This window comes from Triplophysa rosa, linkage group LG18 (assembly GCF_024868665.1).
Source record: "Triplophysa rosa linkage group LG18, Trosa_1v2, whole genome shotgun sequence".
In the NCBI taxonomy this organism is placed as follows: domain Eukaryota; kingdom Metazoa; phylum Chordata; class Actinopteri; order Cypriniformes; family Nemacheilidae; genus Triplophysa; species Triplophysa rosa.
In genome coordinates this window covers 13,469,387-13,485,284 of record NC_079907.1, presented here as the reverse complement: position 1 = coordinate 13,485,284, position 15,898 = coordinate 13,469,387, and the positions used below count along the sequence as shown (strand labels likewise).

At 38.0% G+C, this 15,898-nt stretch overlaps 1 protein-coding gene across 4 annotated transcripts in view; it reads left to right on the top strand.

The window, feature by feature from the left end:
- The first annotated feature begins 1,734 nt into the window (after positions 1-1,734).
- grid2ipb (glutamate receptor, ionotropic, delta 2 (Grid2) interacting protein, b) overlaps positions 1,735-15,898 on the top strand; it is a 26,912-nt gene continuing 12,748 nt past the window's right edge. For 2 of the 4 annotated variants that reach the window (XM_057359175.1, XM_057359173.1), the window contains exons 1-8: positions 1,736-2,069; positions 4,169-4,422; positions 4,501-4,830; positions 5,238-5,392; positions 11,093-11,362; positions 13,604-13,689; positions 14,912-14,981; positions 15,384-15,677. In XM_057359175.1, the coding sequence (XP_057215158.1) occupies positions 1,985-2,069; positions 4,169-4,422; positions 4,501-4,830; positions 5,238-5,392; positions 11,093-11,362; positions 13,604-13,689; positions 14,912-14,981; positions 15,384-15,677 (1,544 nt within the window). In that variant the 5' untranslated portion in view covers positions 1,736-1,984. Of the gene's footprint in view, positions 2,070-4,168; positions 4,423-4,500; positions 4,831-5,237; positions 5,393-11,092; positions 11,363-13,603; positions 13,690-14,911; positions 14,982-15,383; positions 15,678-15,898 lie in introns of all 4 variants that reach the window. The other 2 variants (XM_057359174.1, XM_057359172.1) reach the window with 2 other exon arrangements.

Below are 15,898 nucleotides of genomic sequence, written 5' to 3'. Positions count from 1 at the left end.
ATATATACTCCTCTGTCTTGTCAGTCTATGAACAATGTCTTTAATACTTTTCTGGACCTTGACAACAACTATAACCATGATGTCTATGAGGAGGCTTGAAATATCTCGGATGTCACCTAAAATATCTTTACTTTTGTTCGAAAGACGCCGGGAGGTCTTTAAACATGTTGAACGTCATGTGGGTGAGTAAAAAAATTACACAATTTTGAGCTGAACTTTTCCTTTAAGTCTCCCCAACCGGAAACTGCCTAGGGTTCTGACCATGAAACGCGGAAGTCACACATGCATAGTGTCCGTTATTTACTTTTCCCGTGTGTTTGATGTTGTTTCATTCTATCGAAATATCTTAGAAAAATCTTCTACATTGAAATAACGGGGGTTATTAAATAAATATATAGTTGTTTAATAATTGTTTTAATATTACTGATTAATCAATAAATTGCTTATGAACTAAAATCATTTATCAAACAATACCGCTGTTACTAATACTCCGATTACAACGATTACAGTCTTTATATTTCATCTTTAACTTAACTTTTCCACAAGTATTTTCGTATTAAACAAAAATCTATTACATATTTTAAAAAATTACATACAGTTTTGCCTTTCGTAAGTACCTTGTAGGCCTACTGTTTTAAACTGAGCGTTGGCTTTCTTGCCTGCTGAAGTTATCATGTTACAGACCTGCACAGAGACTACAGTGGTGATGTCTCAAAGGAAAGGTATAGCACAAAAGCCCTTCAACTCTACTAACACTCTACTAAGCAAACTAAGGAGATACTGTATTTAAAGGTATGTGTCAATTGTAAACCTATGTAAATATGTTTTGATGGATTGTGGTATAGATGTTTTAAATATTAGCTAAATAACAAATGTATCATAACTTAGATAGCATACGTGTTATCTATTATGCTTTCATGTTTTGGTTTAACCTTTCCCATTGATTATAGTTTAGGAGTAGAATAGGCCAATAGGAGTAAATGTCATCTACTGTCAGAATAATATTTTTCATTTTTTAAATGGCAATAACAGGAAAAGCATTCACAAATACTGAATGTTATAGATGCAGTTTGCGGTTCATCCTATATACACAATTGCTTCTCTGCTGTACTGTTCTGGTAAGTTGAGATGTTGAATGAGAAACAGTGTGGACATACAAGCATTAGCACTAAATAATTGATTTTAGCCCTGTGTATAACTTGCCTCTGGTTAAGTCTTTAAAATAAACCTGTATTACTGAGACGTTTATACTGTATGTAACCCTGTAACTGTGAAAGCACAGTTATGCCATGTGTTTTCCCTGCGGCGTGCTGAGTTTTATGATTTACCATCTGGAAGACCCTCGCACCTGAGCTGCACCTCAACTCCTTTAGTAAATCAATCCTTCTCTTAAATCCCACCGGATACATGACAGCGTGAATCCCTGCCATGTGGCACGAGACATCTTGAGAGGCAGCATTTAATCTGTCTAATCCAGAGCAAGAGCTTTAATAGCCCTGCTCCTGTTCAAAGACGTGTTGCTGCGCTCTTCAGTGCATTCAGACGTTCTAATTATCCACCATCGTCCTGTCGGATCCCCAAGCTGACGCTGGGCTACTTTTCGTCCCTTGGAGAGACAGCTAGAAGAGAGAGTATAGGAAGAGGGTATTTATAGAGAAATGGGGCCTCACTTTACCTTTTTTGGAGAGAGAATCATCAAGGAACTGTGCTAGGTGTCCCAGATTCTAGATTTGAGCTCTGCAGGCAGAACAACCAGAGATGCAGAGTCAACCCAGAGATGAGAGGACTCTGGCACTGCATGCTGTGGCACTCTTTTTTTTAGGTTACAATGCTTTGCATGCCACGGAATGACGGGGGACATTTTAAAGGCGGTTCCCCTGAAGTGGTGAGGTGCGGCTGGAGGATCTCAATTTGATAGAGGACTCAGACCGGACATTTTGACCTCAGGCATCGTAGCATTTGACACTTGTTGAATTACGACAAAATGAAGAAATTTCTTCAGAATAAGAAAGGGAGATACTCCTTACGGCAGAACAAGCCGGGCCCTCGCAATCCACCCAAAGATTTTCGTAAGTTGCATGCCTTCTGTAAGATAAACGGACAGTTGACATTATTCTAGCACATTTAAAACAATTTGGATCTGCATCTAGGCTGTGCATGGAATGGGTCAGAATGACAATCTTGGGTCAATCTGCATTTTTATGTGTTCTGTTTGTTGCTAGCGAGTACATGCTGTGCTTCGTCTCATGTTGCTGATGCTGCGTTCAGGCACATCTGTACTCAGATATCGGATGGTTTGGGAGCCTCTGTTGCTTTTCAATGAGGTCAATGATACTGGGAGGTCTAATGTGTCAGCTGAGACTTCACATTTAGTGAAGGCTACGGCTCTCTTTACGTGAGACTGCACTACTTTGTCTTTTCATGATATATTCACAGAAAATAAATTTCTGTAAGTTTTTTAGTGTCTGGGAGCAAGGGAATATAGTAAGTGAGGTCTGGTTGTGCGCTGTTCAGATCTGGTTGACCAGGTAGACAAGGATAGATATGCTTTTCAGCAACAACAAAAAAATGCTGGTCAAACATCCCAGCGTTCCGGATGAAGTTAAATAAAAGGGTTGCTGATTGCACATTATTCCAATGTTTGAAATGGATTGTATATGTAATTTATTTATATTACGTTATATTTATATTGGCCAGTTTGGAAGAACACATTATTTCCCAGTATGCTTTAAGTCTCCAAATTGGAGCCAAACAACATGAAGCAGGCCTACAAGATGGCCTAGTTATCAAGTTATCAAGTTATCGTCTAAGAAAATATTCGTTTTTGACTATTTTATTTCTGTTATAGGCCAGTTAACTTCCTTTGTTGTGACTGTGATTTTTAATGTTAATGAGAAATTTCACCCCAAAATGAAAAATCTGTCATAATTTTCTCACCCTCAAGTTGTTCCAAACCTGTATAGACCCCTTTATGGCCAACGTCACGTTACCTCACGGCATTAGCTGGATGCAAAACAAATTTACCGATTTAAAATTTACTTCAGGATGTCAGTTGCTCAGTTTGATGCTTTGCTAGCGATACTGAAGCCACATATTAAAAAGAAGACCACCAATTTCCGTGAACCAATTGATCCTGAACAGAGACTGGCAGTATGTCTAAGGTGTGGACACACACACACACACACACACACGCCGTAGCGCGCGCGCACACACTCGCACCAAACTGTGGCATCGGACGAGTTTTACATTAGGGACAATAGCCAAAACACCTTTGAAAACGATTCCTACGGATGCGAATAATGCAGAAAATCGGACGAAAATATCGGAGGCAGTGTGCAAATGTGATTGACACAACGTAAGGTCGTATTTGTTTTTTAACGTGCGGAAATTTCGGACGAACATTTCGGACTCAATGTGCAATGGGCTGCTGCCATGGCCAAACAAAAACACTGACGACAGCGTGTTAAACACAATAATTCGAGCGGACTGAACAGAAACGATCAACAAAAATACTCGCGTTTCACTTCATAAAATTTAAGATGAAAAAACTGCTGTCTTTGGTGGTGTGGATTATGATTTGGTTATGTGTCTAAAAAATATCTCACCTATGCCCAAATCAGAAACTGGGGAACAAGGTTATTTTTCAAGTAGCGTTAACTTTTGAACTGAACGCACAGGATGTGCTAGCTAACTTTGTTACTAACAGTAAAGGCATCTATAAATGTTGTTGTTCTGCTGAGAATGTTTGTAACCAAACAGTTCTTGGGCACCATTAGCTACCATAGTAGGAAAACTACTATGCTAGTCAATGGTGCCCCAGAATTGTTTAGTTTCCCACATTCTTCAAAAAATCGACTCTTGTGTTCAACAGAACAAAGAACTTGATACAAGTTTGAAACAACTTGAGTACGAGAAAATTACATCAGAATTTTCATTTTTCGGTGAACTATCCCTTTAATTTACTAAATTCATATTCCTCTTAGTTGAATTTAAATTGAATTCTTCACCAATTCTACATCTTGTGGTGTAGTCAGTTTAAATTCCAACTCATGAAGGGAATAGATACTTATAAGTATGTCTTGTTTTCAGCAGGTTGATCAGACACGTTGGTAAAGCCCAGTTGGCCAGTTCAAACCACATGACATGAGTCTTTTTGTCTTTCTCACAGTCCTCACCATGCCAGCATCCAACCAGTGCTGGCCAGAGGAGTTTGGCTTTCAGATAGGGGGGAATGGACCCAGCTACATCCTAACTGTGGAGGAGGGAAGCAGTGCTCACCTGTCTGGCCTGCAACCTGGAGACCAGGTCTTGGAGATCGAAGGCCAGAATGTTTCCAGCCTCAATGCTCAAGAGGTCATTGCCCTGGCCCAGTCACAAAGAAACATCCCACCCAGCATAGGAGTAGTCTCTCGCATCCAACAGGTAAGAATTTCTTCAAATATATATGATCTCTGTTTATATCTGAGGGAATGACTGTTTCATTTTATTTACTGTCTGTAGATGGATGTCACCCCAGGTCCCGATGGACGCTTCGGATTCACTATAGTTGGAGACTGCCCCCTGCTGGTTGAGGATTGCTCCCCATGCTCCCCAGCTGGTCGCAGTGGTCTCAGGGCTGGAGATTATGTCATGGAGGTGAATGGGATTCCTGTGAAGCACCATGAGATGGCAGCAGCTTTAATCAAGGCCTCTCAGGGCCGAACGCTGCGTCTGGGGGTGTTGTGCATGGGTCGACATAAACGCAGCAGTGGCAGCCTGGAGGTACCTCAGAAAGGCACGGATGGCATGCGTCAGGACCGCAAACACAAGGCCTTGGAGTTCAACAGAAGGGTGAGGTCATGTGTCGTGGCATTACGGAACTGCAGTAACCTGAAGGAAAGCTTTATTGCTCAGGGGTTGCTTTTTCAAATATCAGGAGATGTACCTGGTCACAATTTGTATTTTTTATATACACAATATCTCAAATGTAAATAATAAATAAATAATATATTAAATAAATATAAATAATTGTTGGCATACAGGAAAAGTGCTTTGAATTCATATTAAACAGTATAAGCAGAAGTCTCAATTTACTCTCCATTTCATTTCAATGCTGTCTAGGAAAAACATTTAAGATATTGAAGAAATTTGCATGTGTAATTATTTTTTCCTGTTGGTGACTTTAGTTTCTAAATTCATTTTGAGGACTTTGCCATACAGTATTGGGGAAGTAAACGTTGCCATTATTCCCGTTTCAGGTTGAGGAGATTTTAAAAAAGGAGCCAGAGGTAAAGGAGAAGCTGTTTGCCGTATTGAAACAGTTCGCTGCTGAGAGGAAGGTGGATTGGCTTGCTTCTGTTCTCCCTGACATCTTGACAACCCAGGAGCAGCAACAGCTCATCTCAAACATCAGGTAGCCATGGCAACTCCATCTGCCACCTACAGTGCTCATTAATTTTTAACCTCTGTCTCTGACCCAGATGATCTACCATCTTTAGCCTCGCAGGACAGTTTGAAGGCCACCAGGGGCATTACAATTTAGTTTACATCCAAACATGCTAATAGTTCCATTCAATTTATCAGGTTTTAGATTTTATTACTGTGGTTTAGAAAGTTCAGGTAACTTTTTTTGATGCACAAATTGGCAGTAAATAAAATAACCAGATTGAATCAGCCTGTTTTCTGTGTTACTAGAGACTAAACTGGTGTATTAAAGGCATAGTTCACCCAAAAATGAAAATACTATCATAATTTATTTACCCGTATATCATTCAAACGTGTATATGACTCTTTTCTCTGTGAAACACAAAAGTAGATATTTTGAGAAATGTCTCCAGTGGTTTGTGTCCATACAATGGAAGTCAATGGGGTTCAATGTTGTTTGGTTACCAACATTCTTCCAAATATCTTCTTTTGTTTTCTTCAGAATAAAGAAAGTCATATAGGTATGAAATGACATGAGAATGAGTAAATAATGAAATAATTTCATTACAATTAAACAATTATCCTTTTAACTAGCATGACCCAATGACCCAACTGATACTGTAGGTGTGACTCCATCTGGTGGTGCCATGCAGACTGATAATCTCCTAAACCTCTAATGTGTAATGCTGGCACAATTAGCAGTGACGTTCTCTTTACAGGCCGATCGTGTCTTAATGCCAACTGGGTCAATAACATTAGACGGCATTGGACAGGAATTGTGGCGTTGAGCTTTTGTTGGCAAAAAGCATATAGTAACACTAGGTTGTATTTGGTCATGCATTGGCTAACATCAACTAACAATGAGCAATACTTCTACAGCATTTATTAATGTCAGTTTATTTTAATTTTAACATTCACTAATACATTTTTAAAATTGATTAATGCACCATGAACTAACATGAACAATTGTATTGACATTAACTAACATTAACAAATATATACAGTAAATGTTGAATAACAACATTGCTACTACAATTAGTTAGTTAGTTAATGCATTTACTAATGTTAACAAATACAACCGTATTGTAAAGTGTTACAGAGCATTGTCTTCTGTAGGCACTGTCTAGCTGGCAACTGGTGTGCACATATGTGGTTTCAGTTATGAACAATAGTTGTTTTACAGATATTCTGTGAACCATCTACATTGTTTTGCTTTAAAGTCCCAGTTAAATTAAAAATTCTTATTTTTTCATGAATTATTGCAGCGTTTATAGTAAATAGCTTATCAACGTGGGTCATTTTCTTTTTAAAATTCATGTACCCTCATAATCTTCAGTTAACATCTGAAAAGTTTCATTTCAAAATCGGTGCAGCAGCTGTTTTTACACATTCAATCAATTTGCAGTGAAAAACGCAAGCTACGCCCACTAATTTCCTTTTCACTCGGAAATGTGTCAGAATACGGAAGTAAAAACGATCGCTACTTCCGGTTCAAGGGGATTTTAATAGATTCTAGATTTAGTCTAGGTTTAATAATTAATTAGTCATTTTAATTAGTCAAGGTAAAAAACAAATGTTACAGTTTCACCTATTTAAGTTTCAGAAATCTAGGTTACATTAAACAAAGTCATTTTCATGAGTCATTTTTATTTAACGAATAACATTATTCAAAGATATATGTAGTGTTTGCTAGACAGAAACATGGTTGTTCCTAATTTCTTGCGAGATAATAACCTTTGTCACTGTATGGAATCCTCTTTAGAGAGATACTTATCTTGCGAAGGGAAATGGATGCTTGGGGAAGGTAAAATATGAGAATATTAAGAATGGGAGGTAACAAATAGCCACCATGTAGTGTTTGTGAATCCACATGGATATTTAAATGAACCTTAAACAGCGCGTTCTTGAAATCTGTTAGTCAATACGTTTTGCTCCATGACATTCGAACAAAACTGGGTCAGATTTTAGTCTGTCTGGGTGGTGTAGATTGTAGATTCAGCTTGCGATGGCCTACTGGGACATTAGCCAGATCCAAATTCAATTGAGCTGTGCTCTTTTAGATGGCATTAAAGATGCATCAAGCCGTGATCCTTGTCATCTTTAAAAAATCCCTGAACTAGGCTGCAGGCTATTATGAGTCCATAGATACATTTAGACTGTAATTTATCTAGTTTGCTATCTCTATTTAGAGAGGGTATCACAATTTGTATTCATCTGGAAATTGACAAACAATGACTTTCTAAAATGACATACTAGATTATTCATGTACTGTATGTATACTTCACCCTATACCTTATTTTTACATGCACTTAGTTTTCGTCCTATCATTTTCCAACCCTATCCTATTTTTTGGATTTTCCCATCATATTGTTTTCTGCAATTATCACACACCTAAAATTCACAGTTACCCTGACAAAATAAGTATACTTCAAGTTGATTTCATTAACTATACTTTTCATTAGCATATTTTAAGTATACATTATGTAGTAAGTACTAGTATACTCGTAAGTGTATTTTTTCAATATTCCTTAAAACTAAAGTTGTTATACTTTTACTGTAAAAAGTAACGGTAGAAAGTACACAACTAGTTTATATTGTCTAAGATGTACATAAAGTATATTTTTGAGAAGTGCATGAAAGTAGACTGAAAGTATTTGAAATTTGAAAAAGGTGTACTAAGTGATATAATTTGGATTTAGGTAAATTGGATGAGAAACATTCGTGTTCGTATTGAAATCTTCAATAATATTGACTTTTGATTGCCGACTTGGCAATCTAAGCACCGTTTTGTGACATTTTTGAGATCCCCTCTGATCTAATTGAAACATTTGTGAGATTTCTGGTTGTTTTTCTATCTGGAGAAATATCGTGGACCCAATAGACTTCAGCAAAAGTTTCTGTTTGCTCTCTCCATTTAATGTCTAGGAGAAATAATTCAAATATTAAAGAGATCTCATCTGTAATTTTTCATCTGATTTGGGTTCGTCTTGTTCACATCACATACACATGCATGTAAATAAACATGCTGGTATGCTGTAAGTTTTCAACTAATTATAGATTGTAAACAGTAATGTAGTTGATGGCCATATGACAAATTTCTGTCAAAGATACAGTATCACTTTGAGCACACGTATAACAGTTGATATCCTGAAATGAAATAATACTTCTCCTGAACATTAGTCAGTATACACTTCCCAGTAAATCATGTAATATCATGTAAACCTCATATTGATTGGCCTTGACTGAGTATTTTAGACACCTCTCTATTTCCACCACACCATTATCTCTCTTTCTCTCTCTCCTCCTGCGAATCTCGTGGATTTTCTGCTCATTATTCAGTGCTGATGTTCTGCAGGTCACTGCAGCGGCAGTGCTCCCTAGATAGTTAGCAGTCAAGGGTTTTTAGTGACTGAAAGGATGTTCAATTACATCCTTCTGGGTTAAAATGTTACCTAGTGTTCTGTCTTCATAAAAAGCCACTTGTTTCATCCGCTTTCCGAGTCAAGATAAACAACAACAGAAAGATGAGTTGCTTTCGGTAAGTGCTTGGATCTTGTTCTAATGAAACTTTTATATCAAATGAATCTGTCTAGGTTTCATTTTATTGATTGAGCATATTTGTTTGCTACTATGTAAGAAAAGCTTGGTGTGCACGGTGTTTGCACTCTTTTAGAAGTGCTTTTATATCAAATGTGCTGTGTGAGAGTTTGAAAGAGATACTGGAGATCAATGTGGCTTATTAATTACAGTATATTCTGTGTAATTGCTCTCCTGCTGGTCGTATAAGCAGGTTTACTCAATCACGTAACATCTGTTATAGGTGTGTTCTTTTGTAGATGCCAATCTTATTTGGTTAAAAAGCAGCAGGTGCCATCTGTAAACCCGTCAAATGAATTACACATCGCAAAGCCACTGTTCATTTCATCCACAATTTTCTAAAAAGCTCAAGGTTGCTGTTGCTCTCAGTGATGTGATGTCAATCAAAACGTTCATAATAAATCACGGTGGTACTTTGCTGTTTCAATAAGTTTTAGTGGCTTCTTAAGGTTCTTAATACTTTCGCAGCTATTGGCAACTCAATTATGCCTCTCTCATATAGCAAGATGATGTCAACCTGAGGCAACTCTGCACTCTAGAATTGTATAATGGTGTGTTTTAGTCCATACTGTCACTCAAGCAATGTAGAGAGAGAAATGTAATTGTGCAACTGTATATATTTTAAATCTTTGAATTATTTTTAGTTAAACACTTACGATTGCAGAACCTTTTGTGTGCTCTGTTGCGTTGAATCTGTGTGCTTTTACCTTTTACTTTGACTAGTACTGTAGGGTGTACAAAACTGAATTGTGAAGTAATTTGATCGGTTGAGATGTAATGTATATTATATTATATTTAGGGCTGTCAAACGATTAATCGTGGTGATTTATTCAATGATTTATCGCGATTGATTGCATCCAGAATAATGGTTTGTGTTTACATAATATACGTCTGTGTACTGTGCATATTCATTTTGTATTTATAAACACGTACACATACATGCATATACTGTAGATTTAAGACAAAATATGAAATATAAATAAATACATCTAGAATTATACTATACTATACTATGTTATATTATATTTAATACACTTCAACAGCAGAGCTTATGCACCACCTTCATTAAAAATAATATTTCATGTTAAGTATTTCAATAATAGCTTTGGAAAAGAAAATGAATTCCGTTCATTATGCATTCATTTGGTATTCATAATCCATTAGCCTTATTAAAGCAATAAAGCAAAGATATTGGAAGAATTTGTGCCGTGACCCAGAAAAGAAATGTGCTTTTCATTTCATCTACGCAATTTTAAATGCTAATGTCAGTACATCACCTTCGGAAAACAAAACAGGCGTCATTACGCAAGCGTACAGTAACACTTGTTGAGGTTACTGTGGTTATATTTGCTCAGGCTTTTCATTCACGCTTTTTCTAGCTACAGTGGTGGGCGGCATAAAAGGCTTTTCCACATCATTTAATTATGACATACACGGTATTATTTTTATACTACATTTTAATATAAAGGCGGTGGGATCACTCTTCAAAGTATATTTGTCTCCTGTCCTGTCTGCCATTTCTGTTCAGTCATAGACGTTTTACTGCTGAATAAAAACCTCAATATGATCATAGTTCGAATGTCATGCTACAAGTGGAGGAATTTGTTGTTGTGTCTGAGACGTGATGTTTTTAGAGGAGATAGAACAACAGGGACAGCAACAAAAAGAGGCTAGGGAGAGAGAGAGAGAGAGAGAGAGAGAGAGAGAGAGAGAGAGAGAGAGAGGCAGCAGTGAGATATACTCCCACACCTTTGCTATTGCTGGATTCAGCTATCTGTATCAGAGCTTCTGGAGTGGGAGTTTCAGATGAAGCCAGCGCAGAAGCTGTTACGTGTTTGAGTTCCTCACGACTTCTGTGAACGTGATCACATTCAGTCCTGTTGGATTTGGGATTTTGAGCAGAGAGATCCTTTTTCTGGTTCTCTTTATTTCAACAAAGCCGGTGGACCTGTTTGCTCTTGAAGGTTCTTCTCTGGGTTCTGATGGAAACGGACTGATTTGAACTTACAGCTTTTAAAGAATCTCCTCATGGCTTCTCGTAGCTGATTTGAACTCTTGTTTTCTGTTACCTTCCTGTGACCATGTTTGCCAGGATCTTCATTCCCAAGAAGCACCGGCAGCGTTTCGACGAGGCCGTGTCACAGAGTCTCCTGAACCGCATGTGTCGCAGCAAAAGCCTGACCGAGCCCCAAAACAGGCTGCGTCGCAGCCGGAGTCAAGACCACCACGAGCGTCCACAGGGCTCCAAACGTGCCAGCTCTGTGCCCAGAGACACAGGCGATGACCCGGCCCAACCCGAGCGTGGCCTTAGAAAAAGCGCCACCATGGTTCCCAGCCACTACACCACCGGAGTCAACCAGAGGTATGTATCGTACATCTCCTGTATGATGATATGACTCGATTCCTTGGTAAATGTATACAGTATATGATCAATTTAGTTTAATCTTGTGCTGGTCTTAAAGGGATCATTTTGTCCGTAAGCACTTGCTGCAGGAAGTATACCCCGTCTCATCACGCACACATAACATTGTGTGTGATGTGGGAGGTTTCATGTGTGGGTGGGTGAGAGAAGCATCATTGAGTTTGTTTGTGTGCTTCATGCCATCTCTCAATGAGTCCACTTATAAATGCTCACACAAACACATGCAGACATACTGTGTATTTTACAAGTATGTTTTTTCATATGGTGATCCACCGGCTAACTGTTTCGTATGTTTAATCAATACTTACAGATTTAAATACTTAAAATACTGGCTTAATATTAGAAATTAAACCGGATATTACCTTTTTTAAGTATATCAACATTATCTGAGATATTGGCATTATTATGTCCATACTTGACATTTGACAGTCTGTCTCCAGTTGGTAGTGTCATTGAAATCTCAATATTGATTGCTTGTGAAAAAATGTTACATAAAATAGTAGGAAGTGTCAGGTTTAGCGTTTAGATTATTAAATACTATGAGAAGAGTAGATTGGATGTGTTAGACCATGGTTTTCATCTGATAAGCGTCTGCTCTTCAATAAATAATGCTTTCCTGGCTCGGTCCTTATGTAATATCCATACAGAGCTCTTCTCTTGTTTTTTTACATGCCTTTTGTCTGTCCTCGTCTTTCTAATCTGCCTTCAACGTTTGTATACAGGCGTCAAGAAGATCGTGTTTGAGCTGCGTGTAGTTATCTCTATATACTGTACGATTCCAGTGTCGCCTTGAAGTGTTGCCACAGCAACCACTGAGGCTATAATCTATAATAAAATGTCACGCTCTCTGTGAGAAGCGGAGAAACGGCCTCCTTTAAAACAGCTTTATTTCATGCTTCGATATGCTTGTACATTTTTTACCTATTGCAGGACATATTTTTGTATACATTTTTGGATATATGGCATTTGAAATATGGGCGAGATTCAGAAAACGAATATAATTTGTGTTTGTGGAAAATATCGAAATGAACATTTTAACCCGCAGACCAAAGTTTTGGTGTATCACATGTTAGATGAATACTGTAGCTCATATTGTGCAGTTTGTTGTGGGGAGGTGTGCTGTTTTTTATTTTAAGCAGACGTTTCTGGTCAACAAATGGACCCGACACTGGAATCGTAATCTATCACTGGGGTGCTGCCCTATTAAAAAGTACACTTTGCACCTATAGAGTGCATATTAGTACCTCAGAGGTAGATGGTACCAGGGAGTGCATATTAGCAAAGTCCGTTTAAGGAAGTCATGCCACTCGGCGGCCTCCTGTCTCCTTGAATGGTGGAAGGCAGATATTTCTAAAATTGCTGGCAAAAATCACAATTAAATAGCATATTTCCTAAAGCAGCCATATTGAGTTGCATTCCTCCCCATTCATTGTAAAGGCAGGGGTGCATCTTGTTATTATATGTTTGATATAAGTATACTTGAAAAGTACATATTGGTATCAAATGTACTCAAATCTGTACCTAAATGGTACATAGAACGTTTTAAATTGTACCAACTCGGTGACAGCTTGGGTACATTTTAGACCATATTTTCTGATAGTGTTAAGCAAGTTTTTGGGGGTATTTGGAAGGGTTTTGGAAATTCTATCAACTGAATTTTAATCTTAATAGATTAATCGTGATTCATTTCATTATTTCGCTTTTTCAGTTCAGGGAAAAATAGATAATACGTCTAAACAATGTGTAATATATTTAAATGATATAATATATTAAATAAAATAATATTTGACTTTGTATTTTATCTTCCATGTCACAACATTTTACCCCGCAACGAATCAATAGCTGTCGAGTAGTTTTAATATAATACAATTAATATACAATAAAATTGTTATATAAATTCATATTGATATAAATTACATAGAAAATAAATTGTTATATTACTAGCCACTTCCTAGCCATACTAGCCACATCCGATGAAACCGTCTATAAGCGTTACAAGGAACACACACCTTGAGCAACCCCCTGGCAATTTACCACATTTGTCACAGTTGTGGCAATGGGTTTGACCATCACAATGTTCATAAAATAAAAAGATTGGTCAGTATATAAAATGTGAGTATTTAACACCCATACAGTCATTAATTCTTCTCTCCTTTTCTCTCTGAATAACTTTTTCTCCAGAACCATCCGTGTGTACAGGGGTAAGAAGAGTTTTGGGTTTACTCTGAGAGGCCACGCCCCTGTGTGGATCGACGCTGTAATAGCAGGTGTGTGCAATGTCTAATGGTGACGTGTAGCTTTAAACACTTGCTACTGTATCTTACATTATGGATCATAGTAGAAGAGCTCTGATCCTCGGAGCTTTGAATCTGACCCTTTGGATGTTTTTCTCTTTTGACGTGCTAAATAAAATCAGCCATGTATACAGATCTAGAATTTTAAACAGATATTGCATTTGACCTAAAATGGCTTTTAAAAATGCCTTTCTTTCTAATCACCTTGCGGTCTTTTAATGATTTATGCCACATGAATCGCGCATAATCTATAGAAGCCACAATAGCAATGCACTTTATTGTATTGTATTTTTTTTGTTTGTTATACTGTTGTCAATTTGTGTGGATGACACTCATAGCCGAGTAAAGAAGGCGGATGAGTGGATTTATGTAGGATATAATAAAAAGGCACATTGCAAGCGCAGCTGGGGTTAGTGATTGGTTGGAGAGTTGAGTGTTTTTAGATCATTGTGAAGAAGGAAGGAGGGGGTTGCTGTGTTAATGATGCAAGCACTGGGTTGGCTTGTATTGAAGTCTGGATGATTGTGTTTTCTGAGCTGAAGAGAGGGCGATGAGTGTGTGAGCGTCTGTATGACGACGGTCGCCCACTTCAGGCCTGTGCTGGGGCTGGTTAACACTGACTCAGCCACCCGTGTGGGGATGCTTATGAAAACAAAGTGGGAGTCCAGGATCGTGATGAGAAAACAGATTAGACTCCTTTACAGACCTACGGCTGAGCGTTTAAGTGTTTATCTTGCCAGCAGCTACACAGCACAGCGGTTTATAGACATATAGACAATGGGACTTGTAGATTGGCTTTGTGTATAATTGATGCTCTGAGCATTTTCTACATGGTCGTGGCCTAATGGTTAGAGACTCGGACTTGTAACCCAAACATTGTCTTTATTTTTATAAAACATTACAAAACATACACAAACGGTTAACACTTGGTTGACTTCATGGATATCATTTCAAAATCAAACAAAGTAAGCAAGTTAAAATAATACTATATACTGTATGTACTGTATACACACACACACACACCATATATACTGTATATACTGTATATTATATATAAAGACACATATGCTTTGCTAATATCACTGCGAATATAATTACAATCCATTTTATTCAATATAAATAAATGTAAATGTATTATTTACTGCTGGTATTTGAGGGTTCACTCCAGTGACAAACCATTTTTCCCCCATTGCAGGAAGTCCAGCTGAGGCTTGTGGCCTGAAACCAGGAGACCGCATATTGTTCCTTAATGGACTAGACATGAGGTGTGCTTATTTTTGTGTGACGCTTTGACAGTTACATAACATAAAGTGTTATTACAATAGCTAGTAACATTATTTATTGCATTACCAGATCTCAAATATCATCTGTATCTTATATATAAAAACATAAAACACACCCTACAATTGGAATCAAATGTAAATCAGTTGTCTTTCAGCTGTGCTCAAAAGCACATCCATGTATTTGACACTGTAAGTGCTCTACTTCATACTGGCCTCTGGGGGCTGAGGAGGTTGTGAAATTACACTGCCCGTGACAGTAGATATATACAGTAATATTTCATTTCATTTAGCAAATGCCACCAGGCTTTGGATGTGGAAATAGTCACTATGTTTTTTTCTTCAATTTGTTTACAATGTTACTGCTCCTGTCGATTTGATGTACAGGAACTGTTCCCATGACAAGGTGGTGTCCATGCTGCAGGGCAGTGGTGCCATGCCCACTCTAGTGGTGGAGGAGGGTCCGGTAGATTATCCTCTGTCAGATTCAGAACCAGAGGACACGCCCACAGTTCCTCGATCACGGTCTCCGGCCCTCAGCTCGCTGCAGTGGGTGGCTGAGATCCTGCCCCCCAGCATCCGGGTGCATGGCCGTACCTTCAGCCAACAACTTGATCACCTCCTCACCCTACAAGAAAGATACACCATCTGCAAAGCACTGGAGACCTTCTTCCAGCACAGGTCACAAGAAACTAATTATTAGTCGTATTTGTGGTTTGTGATCAAATTGTCATCTTTTGTTACTGTATGTTGCGTAATTTGTGAACCAGCTTTAACCACAGCGGTAGATCATTTTCTTTAATTGGGCAGTTTTTTGGTTGAATGCTTAAATTGGAGATGTAATTTTAATTTTGTAGTTGTGACTTAGTGACCAATGAAACATTTGACAATATATATATATA